This window comes from Lissotriton helveticus, chromosome 1_1, assembly GCF_964261635.1.
Source record: "Lissotriton helveticus chromosome 1_1, aLisHel1.1, whole genome shotgun sequence".
NCBI classification, from domain to species: Eukaryota; Metazoa; Chordata; class Amphibia; order Caudata; family Salamandridae; genus Lissotriton; species Lissotriton helveticus.
This window is the reverse complement of record NC_136057.1, coordinates 1,112,187,926-1,112,205,411: the sequence shown is the minus strand read 5'-3', so window position 1 is coordinate 1,112,205,411 and position 17,486 is coordinate 1,112,187,926. Positions and strand designations below refer to the sequence as shown.

The 17,486-nt window shown below is 39.1% G+C and overlaps 1 protein-coding gene across 1 annotated transcript in view; it reads left to right on the top strand.

Annotated features, from left to right (window-relative positions):
* The window catches only part of LOC144821569 (sodium-coupled monocarboxylate transporter 1-like), a 307,024-nt gene that overhangs the window by 145,581 nt on the left and 143,957 nt on the right, over window positions 1-17,486 (top strand). The window contains exons 7-8 of the mRNA XM_078678765.1: window positions 7,930-8,059; window positions 14,195-14,283. Coding sequence (XP_078534891.1) covers window positions 7,930-8,059; window positions 14,195-14,283 — 219 coding nt within the window. The remainder of the gene's footprint in view (window positions 1-7,929; window positions 8,060-14,194; window positions 14,284-17,486) is intronic.

The window sequence follows — 17,486 nt, the reverse complement described above, 5'->3', positions numbered from 1 at the left end:
CAGAAGATTGGAGAACTTTGGAGAATTTTGGGAAAAAAGCTTCATAAGTTGACCAACCCGTCATTTAGGGTCAAGCTACTGATGTAGAACCGGCGACCTGGCCTGGTTTCTGGTTTGTCCCGTTGGAAGCTTCGGACCTCAAGACTTCCAGTATTTCACTGAGGCTTTACCCTGCGCCAAGCTGCCAACACCGATTCGAAACCTAGACTGAACAGGAGCCTTGCTCAACGTTGAGAGAAATAGCTCCAAAAAATTAACTAAGTCAGAAGGTAAAAACTTGACCGGGGCCTACAACTTATTGTATCCAACCCATGCTCCTTTGTGGTCAGCCTGAAGCTTTGACGTTGTCCCAGTCTAGCACAACCAGATGTCCAAAATTGGCAATTTATGGTTTTCTGTCGATTTATTTAAAATTCATATCTCCGGTTCCCTACAGTTGATGTTTGTCATTTTGGTGTCATTTGAATCATCATTTGTTTGTCAATTTTAATAAATTGGTGCTGGATTCGTATTGTGTGTTGTGTCTTACTTATTTGATGTATTGGTGTTTTTAAATGCTTTACACACCTATCTCCTAAGGTAAGCCTGCCTGCATTGCAGCCAGCTACCAAGGGTTGGGCAAGGGAATAATTTATTGAGACCTCGACTGGACCTTATATTGGGGTTGTAGCCTTATTTCTAGTGGTAGATACCTACCTACACCTACGAATAAACCACCTTCCAAAACACTCGTGGAAAAAACCTTCCTATAACGATTCGGATGAGAACACGACTTCCTTTCCCATAAATCCTCTTGTTTTTACCCACTGTGTTAAATTAATGGCCTCACTTTTTTGAGGCCGCACTCGTACCAAAATACTGTCCGATCACAATCCGAATCAGGATCCAAATGAGGATGGGACTTCATTTTCCATGAGTCATCTCTACTCAGTGGACATCATTACGTCATTGCGTATGGGGCAGGCTAAATACCACTATGCATTTGGATGGCTTTATACAGCGGCCTTCCAATGCACGGTCACGGAAAACCATCGGGAGAGTGGGTAGTCCTAATAGGTAACAAGCAGCATACTACCATTCGGGGATTCGTGCCTGTTCTACACATTTTTTTTATGGTTGTTAACAAATAACTATAGTGTGTGACAATGGGGACATGCTACCCCCTCCTTCCATGTGGCTTGGTAGGATTCCTAAGTAAGGTAAGTCCATCAATTTGTGTGAGATTGCATGGATTCTTTCACATAAAGTTTGCACCTCTACCCTTTGAGCATGATACACTGTTTTTCTCCTCCTCCCATGTGCCTTGGTAGGATTCCTAAGTAGGGTAAGTCCATAAATTTGAGTGAGATTGCATGGATTCTTTCACATAAAGTCGCTACCTCTACCCTTTGAGCATGATATCCTAGTAACTTTTTGAGGCTTTAAACCAAAGTATGACATCAATAGCATTCCCAAAAAGTTGTTTGTGTGGATTCAATGTGACTGCATGATTGCATATATATCAGTCTTATTGTAGCATCAGCACAGCGTGAGATTTTTTGGATGATAATTACCAAAATTATCGAATCAATGACATAATATCGAATGCAAAAATATCTACCTACACAAATATCGATGCAAAAATATTGATAGTCAAAATATCGCCATCTATCTTTATAATGTAAATGACTAAAATATTGAAACAATAATACAGATGTAAAAAATATCGATGTCAAAAATATCGTTTTTTTATATATGAAAAATAATGTTAAATACATTAAATAATAAAATTCACTTTTAAAAAATGACTTAGATGTAATGTACATTGAAAAAATATAATAAATACATTTTTTTTGTTAAGAAGTTTTATTAAGTTTTCAAATACATAAGAAAAGAGATAAAATGAAAACAATAAAATGGGGAAGGGGTAGAAGCCATAATAAAACATACATAATATTATTAAAATAAACAATCAGGCAAAAACCATGTGATAAAATAGTAATATTATAATTAAAGAGAGAGAGAAAGGAAAGTAGAAAAGAGAAAGATAGAAAAGAGAGACAGAGAAAAGAAATGAGAGGAGGAACCAAAATGGAGTAGAAAAATATTATAGAAAGGGAGAGAAAAAGAATTAAAGCATAGGAGAGTGTGAAGAAAGATATATAGTGAAAGGAAGCCAAAGAAGATCAGATTTAATTTTTTGAGAAAGAGAGGAGGAGCAAACAGAAGCAATCCTGTGTTCATCACAAATAAAATTCCACCAAGTTAGCAAAGAAATTTTAGAGTTATCTTTCCAGGATGATAGAATAACTTTAAAAGCTAATGCAATAAAAAGATCAAATAATCTGGGAACAGAAGAGACAACATCCACATTAGGTGATAGGGAACCTAGAAAAACATTCTGTAGAGTTAAAGTAGCATTGAATTTAAATACTAACATGCAAATATTCCAAACTGATTTCCAAAAGGATAAAACATTAGAACACTCATAAAGTTGATGTTTTAACATGCCCGTTTCAGTGGAACATGACCAACATAATGGAGAAGAAGCTGCAGAAAATGTACAAATACTAACAGGAGTAATAATCGCTCTATGATAAATAAAATACAAAGGCTGAGTTATACGAGCATCAGCAGAAACTTTGAATAACTTAGACCATAATTTATCCCAGGTAGTAATAGGAAAAGAAACGGACAAATCAGTTTCCCATGCAATTTCAATATGGGATTTAGGTCTTTCAATAACATTTAATAACAATAACTTATATACAAAAGCGGCTTTAGGTCTGTGATTTGATAATAAGGGGAATAAAGGAGTAGAAGGGGAAATAGATGGTGTTTGAGGAGGAAGGGAGAAAGTGGTCAGATGAGATTGTATGGTATTAACAATTATATTATATTCATTGAGAAGAGAATCAGGTAATTGATAACATGTTTGTAAGGTATGAAAGGGAACAATGGAATAGTTGTAAAGTAATTGATGAACAAAAATAATACCCTTTTCTTTCCAGTATTTGTAGTAAAATTATTTACCTTTGTATTTAAGGAATTTATTATACCATATAGTGGATGACAAAAAACATTGAAGCGGAGTAAAATCCTTAGAGAAAGTGTTATGTAATAAAGTTTGGGAGTACTTTAAAACAGGGTTAGTGGGCAAAAAGGTAAAATTTGACATAAAGATTACATGTGGAATCTTTTAATAAGGAGCGTTCAAAAAAGACCCAACTGGGAACAGGAAGATCTACAAAGTCATAAACTAGTGCAAATGATTGTTTGATCAAAAAAGCTGAATGATAAGCTTTAAAATTTGGGAAACGCACACCACCTTCATCCTTAGGACGTATGAGTTTCTTTAGAGCAATTCGTGGGTGTTTATTGTTCCAGAAAAATTTTGTACAAACAGAATTAATTTTAGAAAAATAAACATTAGGAATTCCGACAGGAAGCATAGATAATGTATATAACACATGAGGTACAATTATCATTTTAATGGTATTTAACCTTCCCCACCAGGAAAGATACAGGAGGGACGAATTGAGGAGGATCGACTGGATTTTATTTGTTAAAGCAGTAAACGTAATTTTAATTGTATCATTCAAGGAAGATGAAAACCAAATGCCAAGGTATTTAATTTTAGAAGGACACCAAGCGAAATTAGTAGCACTAAACATACACTGAAAGCATGTAGAGTTTAAGGGTAAAACTTCTGTCTTTGAGAGGTTGAGTTTGTAACCAGAAATACTGGAGTATAATCGAATTTCATTTAGAAAATGAGGGAGAGATTCAGCAGGATTAGACATATAAACCAGTATATCATCTGCATAAGCAGATATTTTAGTTTCTACAGAGTTATGTTTGAAGCCAGCAATCTGAGAATTAATACGGATACGCTCTAGGAATGGTTCAAGGTATAGGATAAATAATAAAGAGGAAAGGGGACAACCTTGTCTTGGGCCTCTGGACAAAGAAAAAGATCTGGAGAAGTGATTATTAACAAAAATACTGGCTCGAGGACAAGAGTACAAAAGTTTAACATAAGAAATAACAGAGGGCCCAAAACCGAACCATTGGAGAGTTTAAAACATGAATTGCCAATTAAGACTTGGCCGCAAGGGGAGATTTATAGTTTTTGCCATATGAAATGATATTAGCAAACATTCGAGCATTATCAGATTCCAGCCTGCCTTTCACGAATCCAACTTGATCAGTTTTAATCAAAAGAGGAATGATAGTTTCAAGTCGATATGCGAGAATTTCGGCAAAAATGTTACAATCATAATTAATTAACGAGATAGGGCGATCGTTTTTACAATAAGAGTGGTCTTTATCAGGTTTGGGTATTATAACAATTAAGGCATCCATAAAAGAACCAGATGCTTTGGCCTCAGCAATAAAGGAATTAAAAAATTGGAGGAGTTTGGGGATACAAATGGAGTTAAAGGTGTTGTAAAACTCTACAGGTAAGCCATCAGGGCCTGGTGCTTTTGACTTTTTAAGAGATTTGATAGCAGTGGTTACCTCTTGAAGAGTGATGTTTTCTTCTAACGCGTTAAATTCATCAGGGAAAGATGGAGGGGAAGGGAGACCTGAGAAGAACGTGTTTACATTTTGATTAGTAATATATGATACATACATACAAAAACCGCCGCGGAAAAGCATGTTTACACACGCTTCCTAATTTGGCTGGTGGTGTCTTGCAGACACCGCCACCAAATAGAGGTCTACACCCCGCGGATCAGCAGCGGACGGACCTGCCGTCCACCGCTGATCCCACCGCCATCCTAATCTGGCAGGTGGTGTTGTCAGGGACCGCAGCGGTGAATCCACATCCTCCGGGCCGGCGGTGGCTTCCACGGGCCCGGAGGATGCAGATTCACCGCCATCATAATCGACCCCTAAGTTTTGATAAATGGAGACAGTACCTTTTGCCTTTTGACTGGACTCCCAAGACCACGGAATTTCCACGTGACAAAGTTACAAAAAAAGATACAAGAGAGAGGAACATGTAGACAGATCAAGGAACAACGTGCAGACCTGTAAAAAGAAAAAAAGACAAGAGGTGAAGAGCATAGTGACGCCAGAGGGCACGGACCACAGAAGGAATACAAAGCAGATGGAAAGAGAAGAACCTCATGAGAATGAGTACAGAACGAGTAAACTATGAGCCAAGAATGAACATGGAGGAGAACTCTAAGGTGACTCTACTAAATCACAAAAGAGATTAGATATTAGTATCCATTCCATGTGATGTCAGATCATGAAGATAGAGTCTGAGTTTTTCTGGATCGTCAAAAGAACGCGACCGACCATTATGAGTAATCTTGCAAAGACATGGGTGGAGGATGCCGTGCTGGATGTTAAGGTGTCTCATCTGAGGACGTAATGCAAGAAATTCTTTACGACGTGCATTTGTTGCAGTAGAAATATCTTGAGAAATGAAGAGATTATGACGAGACCAAATGAGGCGACGTTTGAGTTTTACAGCTTTCAAGACCCGCATCAGCTCAGTGAATTCAAGGAACAGCATTATGATACCACGTGGTTTAGAAGCATTAGGATTGAGACGACCCAGACGGTGTGCTCTTTGTATGTTGAGAGGGTTTGTGGAAACCTGGAGATCAAGGAGTTCCGGAAGGAGTTTTTGTAGAAAGGATACCATATCAGGGCCTTCAATATTTTCTGGTAGACCATACAGGCGTAAATTATTCCTCCGATTATGATTTTCAAGGTCCTCAGGATGGATTTTTAATTTGTGAATTTCCTGTTCTAATAATGGTATCTTAGTAGAAACATCCTAAAGATCGCTAACCCGTTGTTCCAATTCTAATACCTTGCCCTCCATAACAATCGATCTCTCCTCAATATGTTTACGTTTTTCATTGGTCGTTGACATAAAAGGCTGAAGACCATGAACTTCCTCCAATATCGAGTCCAGAATTGGATTTTGAGATGAGTGTATGGGAGAAGGCGGGTCATTTTCATGCCTCTTTGGTTTTGTACCAGAAACAGATCTAGTAGAATGCAGATCAGTAGCCATAGCGATGAAAAAAGGAAGTACCAAAAAATGTGCAGAAAAATATGATATATGCAAACAGTTGAAGTAGGAGGGCCACAATATAATATAATAGCAGAGCAGATAGAGCAGCTGAAAAATAAGATAAGTTCCTTCAATCCAGACAGGAAAAAAAACAAGAAAACACAATCCAAGTTCCTCAAAAAGGTTGGTTTTGCTAAATAATAAAGTAGACCTTGTAAATGATGCTGACATAGGAACAGGAATGCCAGAATAGAAGAGCCACATTGCAATATCTTGCTTATGTAGTAATACAACAGATGGACTGGTATGCACATAGGGGATATACGTGGTAAGAGAAAGGAAAAAGAAAATAGTGAAACAATCTTCAGCAGAGATACAGGCCAGAATGCTTCTTTAACTTGCTGGAAGAAACTTGAGAAGACTTTGCACTTAAAAACCAAAAGATGGACCAGTGCATTCCATATAGATAAGCATACCTCCAGTGTTAAAACAAAACTCAACTTCCACTTCAGAGCGGCATAATGTGTTGGAAAGCTGCTATTTGGTGAAGAACACAGCAATAAAAAAAAAACATGAGCAATGATATAAAGACTTTATCTTCAGGCGTGAAGAAAATTATTCAAGTATTAATAGGGCTCTATGTATCATACATGACACATTAACTCCTGCAGTAAGTCAAAAAAGTTCAGAAATGACCAAGCGGCAAAATTATCCTGAGGAAATTGGTCACGAGCGCTGTGACCTAAAATGGCGGCCGCTCGCGCTGAGAGAGAAATCAATCACCGCAATCTGGTCAAAAATTTAAATAAAGAGGTGCAATTTAAGTCATCCTCAGAGAAAAAGCATTATATTATGTGGCAGCGCAGTAGATGCAGAGAAGAAGAGCATACCGGTAATCAAACTGCAGCAGCTGAGGGAGATGCGAGCTCAGCGGCCCGAAATGGGGGCCGCCCGCGTCTCAACCGAGGCGAAATCCCCGGGCGTCAGGAATTGCTCAGAAAGGGCAGGAACACCTCCAGGACCTCATCATCGGATGCGCGGCATCCTCAGATACGAAAGTTGATGCCTCGTTGCTCCGCAACTAAGAAATGAGGTTCGAAATTAGAAGAAGAGTACCGCAGCACTGCGGAGCTCACACAGGGTCCGCCATCACTCCTCGGCGCGCCATATTAAACAAATTTAATTTTAAACACTTTAAACATACACGTATAAAATTTTATATATAAATGTATATTTACTTCAAAACTAATAATAAAGTAATAACTTTAATTTTGTTTAAAAAAATTATAAATATAGAAAAATGAACTATTAAATATATATATATATATATATATATATATATATATATATATATATATATATATATATATACATACATACACCTATAACACAACATCTAATAATAAAAAGCTTATGTTATAAAATGAATTGTTAAAATATTTATACATTTTTTAACTTACATTTTGCACTCCATTGAGTGCAACAGTAGGAAAATTGTTGGATAGCGTAAAGGTAAAAATATCTATTCCCACTCCAGAGAGTGCAACGGTAGGGAAAGTGTTGAATAGCATACGGGAAGAAATTACTACAGTAGAGAAAGTGTTGGATAGCGAAGGGTAAAAATTACTATTCCCACTCCAGAGGGCGCAACGAGCAGTCACTCGTGGCAACCTGCCTCCATGTCCACGAGGTGCAAGTGTTATTACTCTTATTTTGTAGTAGAGGTTTTGCATTTTTGTTATTTTTTCCACAATGGCAATTCTCCGCAAAGTAGCGCAAGCATATAGATAACATTAGTTCTCGATTTTCAAATACTACCTTCAATTTCTTAAAACTTGAACTCATATTATGTCAATGTAATACTAACAATTATCTATTTGCTAATATTGCTAAAATATTTTCTTATTCAGGGCTCTTTACCTAAATCTTGTCGGATTGTGGGTGATTCTTGTCTGTGTGGTGTTGAGTGGATTGTGCCTTTACTCAGTCTACCGTGATTGCGACCCATGGACGGCAAATATAGTGACAGCCCCCGATCAGGTATAGTAAGAATAACTTACAGTGGATTATTTATACTCAGATGTTGAAATGTATACCTGTCTTTAGCGCACAGTATGCACATTTTGAAAAATGAAACTGCAAACAGTTTTTTTTTGCAAAAAAATTTGACATGATTCAATGAATCACATACATGTGGTCGATTAAGTTTGACACTACATAGTTTCTCGAGAACTTGCACATGATGCTTTTTTGTATCAGTTCTGTAATTACTGCATCTCAAACAAGTAGTCTCAGTTGCTGTACTTCGTCAATGAGCCGTTCTCTCCCAACTTCCCATACATTACCTCTGAAATCACATGTACGGTACAAGCTTTATGTGACAGCCACAGTTGCAGCTACTACATCTGTAGCTGGCTTTGATAAATATATGACTGTCTTTGTTTGTCATACTTACTTTTACACCTACTGATTTTTTAAATAGATTTCCACTAGTTGATCTTTTTTCAAATGACACAGATAACCCTTCAACATGGGATCAGTAAATAACTGCTCACTTTGCACGAATTGACTTGGTTACTTACTGGTAATCTTCATTACTCCTAGTCGTAGTCTTCCTCGTCACAGTAGTACATTTTCTTTTTTCCTGCCTGAGGGTAAGAGGAATACATTACATGGATTATCAATCAACTTGGTATTTCAGGAAGTCTACCAGCTTCTAATTGCACAGCGAGGCCTTTATGTGGTGGCCACATTGGGATGAGCACATGTTGGTAATTTTTTAAGCTGGGTGAATGCTCTTCGTGTGAGAGACACTGCTCTAGTGGTGAGGATTTTAACGAGGAAAATGAACGAGGTAGGTACTGAACCTTTATGGAATCAGCCAAACAATATCACTGATGCATTCTTTGTTTCCTCTTTGTGGCATCACCTACAGTCAGCATCACCATAAAGGCCGGTACCGATGAAAGAGGGATAATAGATTTTAAGATTAGAATCACAGTGTTAAGGCAAAGAAGGTGATTGCCTTGGTGGCTCCCAAATTCATGCCTGGATATCATGCACAGTGTCCTGCCCACAAAAGGAATATAATGGAACTAATTCACATATACATGCACGCCTATGCACACACACACATACAAAAACACCCACATACAGAGCCATCTAGGCAATGGGTATTGGAAAAAAAGATAGCCCTAGCCTCTGTGGATGTGAAGTCATTGTATGCTCACTCCTGGGCTCTGAACAGGCTGCATGGAATGGCACGTGACTCTGGTGGCAGCATATCCTGCCATTGACTCCCCAGGTCGAGAAAGAAAAGAGCTTCAGGGAGTGACAGAGTGGGAGGATGTATAGGAATTGCTTGAAGAAGCAATAGAATTGATTGCACCTGAAACCACAAGTCATGGCTGTTTAAAATCCTCAGTCAATGGCCATTCCAAGCATGCACAGTGTTTAGGGTGCCCTGATGTGGAGTCCCACTCAGTGGTGCAGTGGAGCATGCCCTAAGGGCAGTGCCACGGGGCAAACATAAGTGACAGTCACTAATTTAGGAAGCATATTCCCTCCAGGGGACCTGGAGTGTGGATCTATGTCCTCTTTTACCGCTTGTGTCCCCCTTGATGATGTTTCGTTCTGGGTCACAATAATGTCTCCCTGCTATAGAGTGCAGCATTTCACCTAATTCCCTTCAATATTGCTGTCCAGGCCACACCAGTGAAGCATCCCAAGGTCCTGACTGCGAGAGAAGAGTTGTAAGACCGACATGTCTCAGAGTGGTTTGTCAAAGAAGAATACTGCGTCTTTGTCGAACTATTGCATGAGTGAAAAGTTTGGTCAGAATGCTGCCAGACTCTGGAGAAAATGCTCAAAAGAACCACTGAACTATTTGAAAGTACTTCCCGGTCTTACGCTATGAAAGATGCCCCACGTTCTTGTAGGGTTGACACCTTTTGTCAGCCTCAAAAAGTGTTTTGAGCGTCTCTATTCCGATCCCAACGTGACATGCCCCAGTGGGGTACGGTTGATATTTATCATCTAAACATCTACTTAGCGCATCACCCATCCATGTGTCGACTGCCTGCTCTTACTGTTAATGTTCGGTTTACAGATGCTGCCTGCTATGCCCTACATTGATACTCTTGACAACATGAAGTGTCCTACAGAGAAGAACAGTTCCTGTTTGAAAGTCTTAATTTTAGGGACATCAAGAGGTCAGGTGAACAACCAGAACAAACGGTATAAATGGATACTGCCTGAGCCAGTGAACAAAAACATTTGTGTGTTGTATTGTGATGGTTCCAGGAGCCCAAGGTCACTTATGCATTGCATGATGCGTCCAGACCCTCCTGCAGCACCTCCTGCACAGTATATTCTGCTTTACGGTGTCCTAGAAGGCAAGAAGGCAAGAAGCGGGCTGGACACCTTGATGGCATGGCCAGAGCTGCATCTGCACCCTGAATTACCTTCAGTCCCCACCCCTCTTGAGACAAACATGTTAGGAGCAGCTAAAGTGCCTAAGCCATATGCAAACTGGTTCCCAAGTAGCCTTTACATTTGCTGCATGTCCAGTTCCACACATTTAGGTTTCTTTCTTGTAACAGGCACCCTGCCGAGAAGGCTTGTTTCTCTTTCACTGCCTGACTCTCGCTTGGTTTCATGGTACAGAAGACCTCCACCCCTTACCTTTCAGCAAGAGGCACCTCAAGGTCGGCATTAAATTATGCAGCGTGTGATACCGTTTTGATTAATGACTTTCATATTCACAGTGCTTTCAGCGGCAGGCTGGAACTTCACAGCAATATAAATTCTTAGTTCACTATTGATTGCCTACTGTGCCAAATAGGAATCAGTTCTGTGACTGTCTGGTTACACACACAAACAACCACAGTGATCAGTTTAACCCTCGTTTTTTTCAGTGTATGTCGTTTTAAAAAAAAAACTTTTATAAGCTAAGATCTCATTATTATTACTTATGCTAACGTCACTTTGATCTTTGGTTTTCTCAGTTGAGCTTCTGTGTTTTTTTCAGCATATTATAAATTGAAGATATGCCCAGTCCACTTGGACAACCTGTGCCCAATCTCCCCGGGGAACATCCAACTGCTGCTGCAGGGCAGTCAACTTCATCTCTCCACTTGTGCATGCTTTTTAAGTAAAATACAAACTTTTTTCAAATCTGCTGCAATTCCGTCCAACTGGTTTTTTTTCCGTATCAGAGAGCAAAGTTTCCTGTGGGAATTAAGTGGAAATTACACTTTTGAGACCCATCCCTTTTTCGTGGCCCCCACTTGACATTCCAGCACCAAACTTTCCATTAAGGAGCCATGATGGATGAACTTTTTTGGGGAAGTTTTATACAAGTTTGTGATGTGGCCCCAACGTTTTTAAAGATTCAAAAATGTTCTTCCTGTGGAAACTCAGACTTTACTTTAACTACTAGTGGCATAAAATGTATATGTATGTATTTCTAATTTTTTTAATTACGAGATCATGGTAGATCGTGTAGCCTGTCAGGCCCTCCGAAAGGATTCTAGCAAGAATTATTACAGTGCAAATCTTCTACCAATAGAGTTTGTCAAAGGGAATAATCAACACCAAAATCCTTGCCTGAGGATGCTATCTGTGAGATTTCATGTAACAAAGTACATCTGCAGGCTTTACCACGGTGCAATAACAATTCTCCCTTGAAGGCCTATGTGTTTCAAAATAAATAAAGCAGGCTTACTGCCTTCATCTGAACTTTTTATAATAAACAGATCAGACAAAGGTATCTGAAATAACTTTTCTCAAAGAACCAATCAGATCTATAGGCTTACTGAGTGAAAGCTTTTCCACTAAGCAATCATCAGGTATTCAATATTTAAATTACAAACATTTCAAAAATTATAGTGGTCAAAACGATACAAATCCCCTCTAGGATGTCTTAATAAAGATTATCATAGTGTAAATATTCTATCCTCACAGTTTGTTTGAGTGGGTCACCAAAACAAAAATGTTGCTGATCACAGTAATCCATGGGGTTTCATGTAACACAGTGTAGTAACATTCCACTCTTAATAGCCTAGTGCATTTAACATACACTTTTCACAATAAGCAAATCAGGCGTGCTGCTATGCCATAACATCACATAATAAACAGATCAAACCTATGGAATCTGACAGAACTTTTCCAATAAGGCCAACAATCTTTATTATTGATATGACACCGTAGCCAACACAGACCTTCTGAAGTGCACATGAGCTCGTAATCATGATGCATGCTTTAATAAAATTACAGCTATGTACAAGAGTACAGTTGTCAAAATAATGCACAACCTCTCTCAAAAGGGTCTACCATGAATTATGACAGTAAAAATCTTCTACACTCTGGGTTTGTCAGAGGAGGTGACCAAAACTCTTGCCCACTAAGGGAATCAGTGAAACTTCATATTAATAAATACATGTCTACAGCCTGTAACACGGTGTGATAACAATCCACAGTTAAATGCCTATCGGGTTTAACAAATGCTTTTCTAAAAAATAAGCAAAGTTTACTGCCTTTGTCATAGCTTTCCAGGGTAAGCAGATTAGACCTATGGTATCAGACATACTTTTTCCTAGTAAACTAATCAATCCTAATGCCTTTATCACTGACCTACAACCTTAACCAGTGGAGGCCTAGTGTACTGAGCGTAATCTTTCCCACAAGGCAACAATCAGGTATACTGTCAGAAAATTACAAATGTATCCAAAAATACAGCTGGGATAGCAATATATTATCAGCCAGATTCATCATTGTCCCGTTTTGCGAGTCCTTAATAGCGATTATTAAGGAATCGCTATTAAGGACTTGCAAAACGGGATTCATGTAGAAATCGCAATTTTAATTGAGATTTCTACAGCTTCCTTATTTGCGATTAGCAAATTGCTAATCGCAAATAAGGAATGACTCCCCATTCATTCCTATGGGCCCAAAGGAGTAATAACTACCACCTTAAAATGAATGCCAACGTTAACATGTGCTTTTAACAATAAATATGTCAGGCCTACTACCTTTACCATCACTTTCCATAATACCAGTCTTGATTTTTGATTTCTGCTCATAACCAACTCAACCCTGCTGTATTAAGTATAAGCTTTTGTGCAAGGCAAAAAATGCAATACAAGCACTCTTTTTCAGTTGAAGCACAAAACCTCTGTCTAATCAAATGCTGTACTCACACGGCCCGATATGTGGGAGGAGCCTAAGTCTCTCTCTCAGTAGAACTGTTGAAAGCTGTTTTTCTGTTAATCATGTAAGGTATGGCGACAGCTGCACTGTCTAGTCAGACCTAAAAAGGATTTCATTCTGTTTACAATGCATGCCTCACATATAGACTTATATGTGCGATGACTAGGTTAATTTATCAGATGTAAAATAGTCCCTCATTCATTGCAATGCTAGTATTCCATAGAAAACATAAGAGGAGAAGGCCAAATAGCTAGTGCTGCCAACTTTAGAACTGGGGAACTAAATTACATTTCTAATCTGAGGTCAGCATTCTGCGATTCAGGGCAAATCATTTCATCTCCCTATTCCTAAAAACAATAAAAAGAAATGTCTGACGCCTGATTCTCTTGTAAAGTTCACTAATGCTTTTAGGCCAGGTTTGAATTATAACAAATTGCAAGGCAGAATGATACACAAAACAGCCATTAGCATGTGGTAAGAGGGAATATTTCTCTGTTGGAGCCAAAGCCACTCTGTATATATTTTAAAGACAAGAGATGTCAAAGAGGTGCTTTATGGACAATGAAGCACTTTTCGGAATAACTATTGACTAGTCAAATGAGTCTCATATACTTCATAGCATGAAAAGTTCTCTCATATAGATGTCCTGAAAGCTGGCTTGGTCTGGTCCTAGTGGGTCATTGTTTGGCATCCGAGCTACTAAAAAGTGACCACTAAAATACAATATTAAAGCATGTTGCAGATCATGTTTCAGGATGAAAGGATTCCATTGCTGCACGGATAACTGGTTGATTGAACGCTTCCATAGCAATGCATGCTGAAGTGCAAGATTCATTTAACAAGCTAAAATATGTTTTTTATATTATAGCCAGTGACAAAAATAATGTATTCCCCCAATATATTTTACTTCAAATGTATCTACATTTTGTAACTGATTTCTAAACAATTTTTTTTCTTCAATTTTAGCTTTTGCCATATCTAGTAATGGACATTCTCCACAACTATCCAGGTCTTCCCGGGTTGTTTGTTGCTTGTGCTTACTGTGGAACATTAAGGTAATATGAAATGTTATAATTTATTTTATTTTGAAAAGGCATGCAGTCTTACAGCTACTTCCAATTAATTAGGGAGGAGCAGCACAGGGTAAGGATAGACCATGTCCTTGGTGAGGTGCTCAACTGTGTCATCACAGTAGGGTTCTGAGGTGCTCCACTATATCTTTCCAGGGTGGTTTGATATATTTGCTTATGATGTTGAGCCCTTCGTCTCTACCTCAGAGGCGAACACATCATAGGCATTTCTCAGTTGTCTGAAAACCTGGACACAATTACTGTAGTACTTAATAAAGGTGATAAGGACCTTGTCTCTTTGATACTGGGTACAGGATAGTCTGCTGCATCAAACTGAGAGCCAAGTGATTGAACAAACATTTACTCAAGTTTTCCTTGAATGGGGAATTGTGTGGTTGAAATCCCAATTATGCCCAAACATGATATAACATAACACAAAATAACACAGAACTAGACAAGGCATCATAAGATGATGTCAACATTTGCACATTGTCAACATTTCCTACTAGTAGTTTTGGGATCAGGATGCCTGAGATTGGACGATCAACCTCCTCCTTCAATACACTGAGGAATGCTCTCACCAGTGACCTTTAGGCACTAGTATCGGATCAATTCTTGTAAATGTTGGCTATAATGACCAAGATAAACATAGGAATGCTTGGTATTAGAAACTTGTCATTTTCAGCAGCTGAGAATGACAAGATCTGAACTTTGTTTTGTTAAACGCATATTCCCCTGGGTAATGACCAAAGGAGGCTGCCACTGCTTTGAAATCTACCTATCATTTGCAGTGGGGCATACAATGGACACTGGTTCACCCAGATGTTGGTTCCCCGCACCATCTGCTTTCCTACGTTAACGACCTGCGATATTCCATGCAGGGGCGTTGTTTCAGGAGGGTGTTACAACCCATCTAATAAATGTAATTGCTGGTAATTAATGGGGTGCAGGTGCTTTCAGTCGGTTATGGTGAGGTGTCTTTTGCATTTCACCAGGAATTTTGACTCACACACAGACAAAAACATACACACACACCCTTTCTTTGTTTGGAGAGTCTTCAAAAATGTTGATAAGATTACAAAATGCTGTGTTTTCCCTCACATAGTATCCGTACAAACCTGAATTTCTCTCCCCTTCCATGGCTCCTCAAGGCTCTGTCATACACACTTCCCTCGGGTAATGCATTTTAACCTTATATGTCAGTGTGAGTGTCAGAAAATCTGATGCTCACACCCCCTCTTAATCTTTTTGACCAAGCTACACCCCCGATTTCACACCAACCAATGTCTTTGATTACATGTAATTTTCTTTTCAGGAGTTATAAGAGTTTACAATCCAAGCATTACATCCTAGAATGCTTGTGGGTAAAAACAAGTAAATAAATAATGGCAGAACCGGTGCTGGTTCTGATGAATTACAGTCTAAAACAGAGTGAACGCAGGCTGGTACTGGGAGCAGAGAGCTGCTATTGGGATTGAAAGAGCAGGGCCATGTTTTAAAATCAGTTTGCTTATGATTCAATCTGGACAATGGCGTAACTGATGGGGCATTGTGCCTCCTCCATATCAACAGAAAATTACCCAAATTTGATACAAGTTTTAACAGATGGAACAAACCTGACCGAGGGACTGCATTTATTTATAAGGCTCTCCGCAAGCTTGCAAAGTGTTTTTTGCATGGCAGTCAGGAAAATGCCTATGAGTTTGATGGAAGGAATAAAGCCTACATATTGGTGCAGTTTTTTTGTGGGAATTTTGTATTCGGCCTGAAAATATTGGAAATATTGGAACGCTTTACATAACTACCAGTTATACTACACAAGGTTAGATTCTTTTTTTAGACATCGAACCTGGGGGCATATTATCAAGAACTGCGTTAACATTATCACCGGTTTAGCAGCAGAAAACTGCCGCTAAAGCGGCGATAATGGGCTTGATAATATACCTTGGAGAATTCCAATAGAAGCCCATATTCACACCAGAACATGGACTTCTATTGGAATTCTCCAGGGCATATTATCAAGCCCATTATCGCCACTTTAGCTGCAGTTTTCTGCCGTTAAACCGGTGATAATTTTTAATGCCGTTCTTGATAATATGCCCCTAAGTTCCTCAGTTCTAAAGTCGTCAGCTCTGGCATAATGCCACATGCTCTAAAAACTGGGGGCATATTAGCGGGATTTTTTTATCGCCTCCTATCGCTGGATATTATCGCGGAGATAATGCGCTATTAGCAATGTTTATCTCCAATGCGATAAAATATCCAGCGATAGCGGCGAAATGCGATATTCACGCATTAACGCCATGATAGATTTAGCCTGACAATCACCTCCCATTGAAGAAACAGGTAAGTCATGATTTTAGCAGGTGTTAAATTCTAGCGATAATCACGCTTAGCGCAACTTTTTTCATTGCTTTGCCTGCGTTGCTGATAGGGGGAAGTTGTGTTAGCGACTGTTTTCAGTCGCTTTTAGTTGGGAACGCCTACCTTGAATTATCGCTGGCATGCAAGGCAACAGGAAAACCGTCCGCTATCGCCAGAAAGCTGTCGCTAACGCCTGTTAGCAGCAGCTTGCTGATAGGGCGATAAAAAAAATTTGCGGCAAAAAGTGCGGTGATAAGGCCCTTGGTAATATGCCCCTGGATTTTAACCCTTGCTCTACTGTGTTTGCCAGTACTCTTTCTTTTAATACCAGGTGCTACAGGGACACTTTTATTTTCACTACGGTTGCATTGATGGAGAGCATGGCTGTGCGCCCCTTTTTAAAATGTTGCTCTATGTAAAGCGCATATATTAACAAAAAAATTGGTCAAGTAAACGTCTGATCTGTAGTCAGCAGAGTTAGGACAGAGGGTGAGGCAAAACTATTCCCTTATTCCGAGTGGTGATGTTGACAGCTCATGCATCTCTTTGGAGAATGTAAGTCGGGTATATGCAATGGCTTAAAACAGGCAGACAGCTATGCACTGCCCAGCACACACATATGTTCATGACACAGCCCCTGCCTCATCATGACTTTGTGATTTCACCTGAAGAATCTCTGGCAGGTGTGGGTGCCCTTCATCGCTGGCAGAAGAGATAAGACAGAATAAGTTTTTTTTAAATTAAATGTAAATGCTTTGTAACAATATTGTTAAAAAATGCTTTTATAATCCACCTAGCAATGTCGCTGCTCACGAAAACACCCC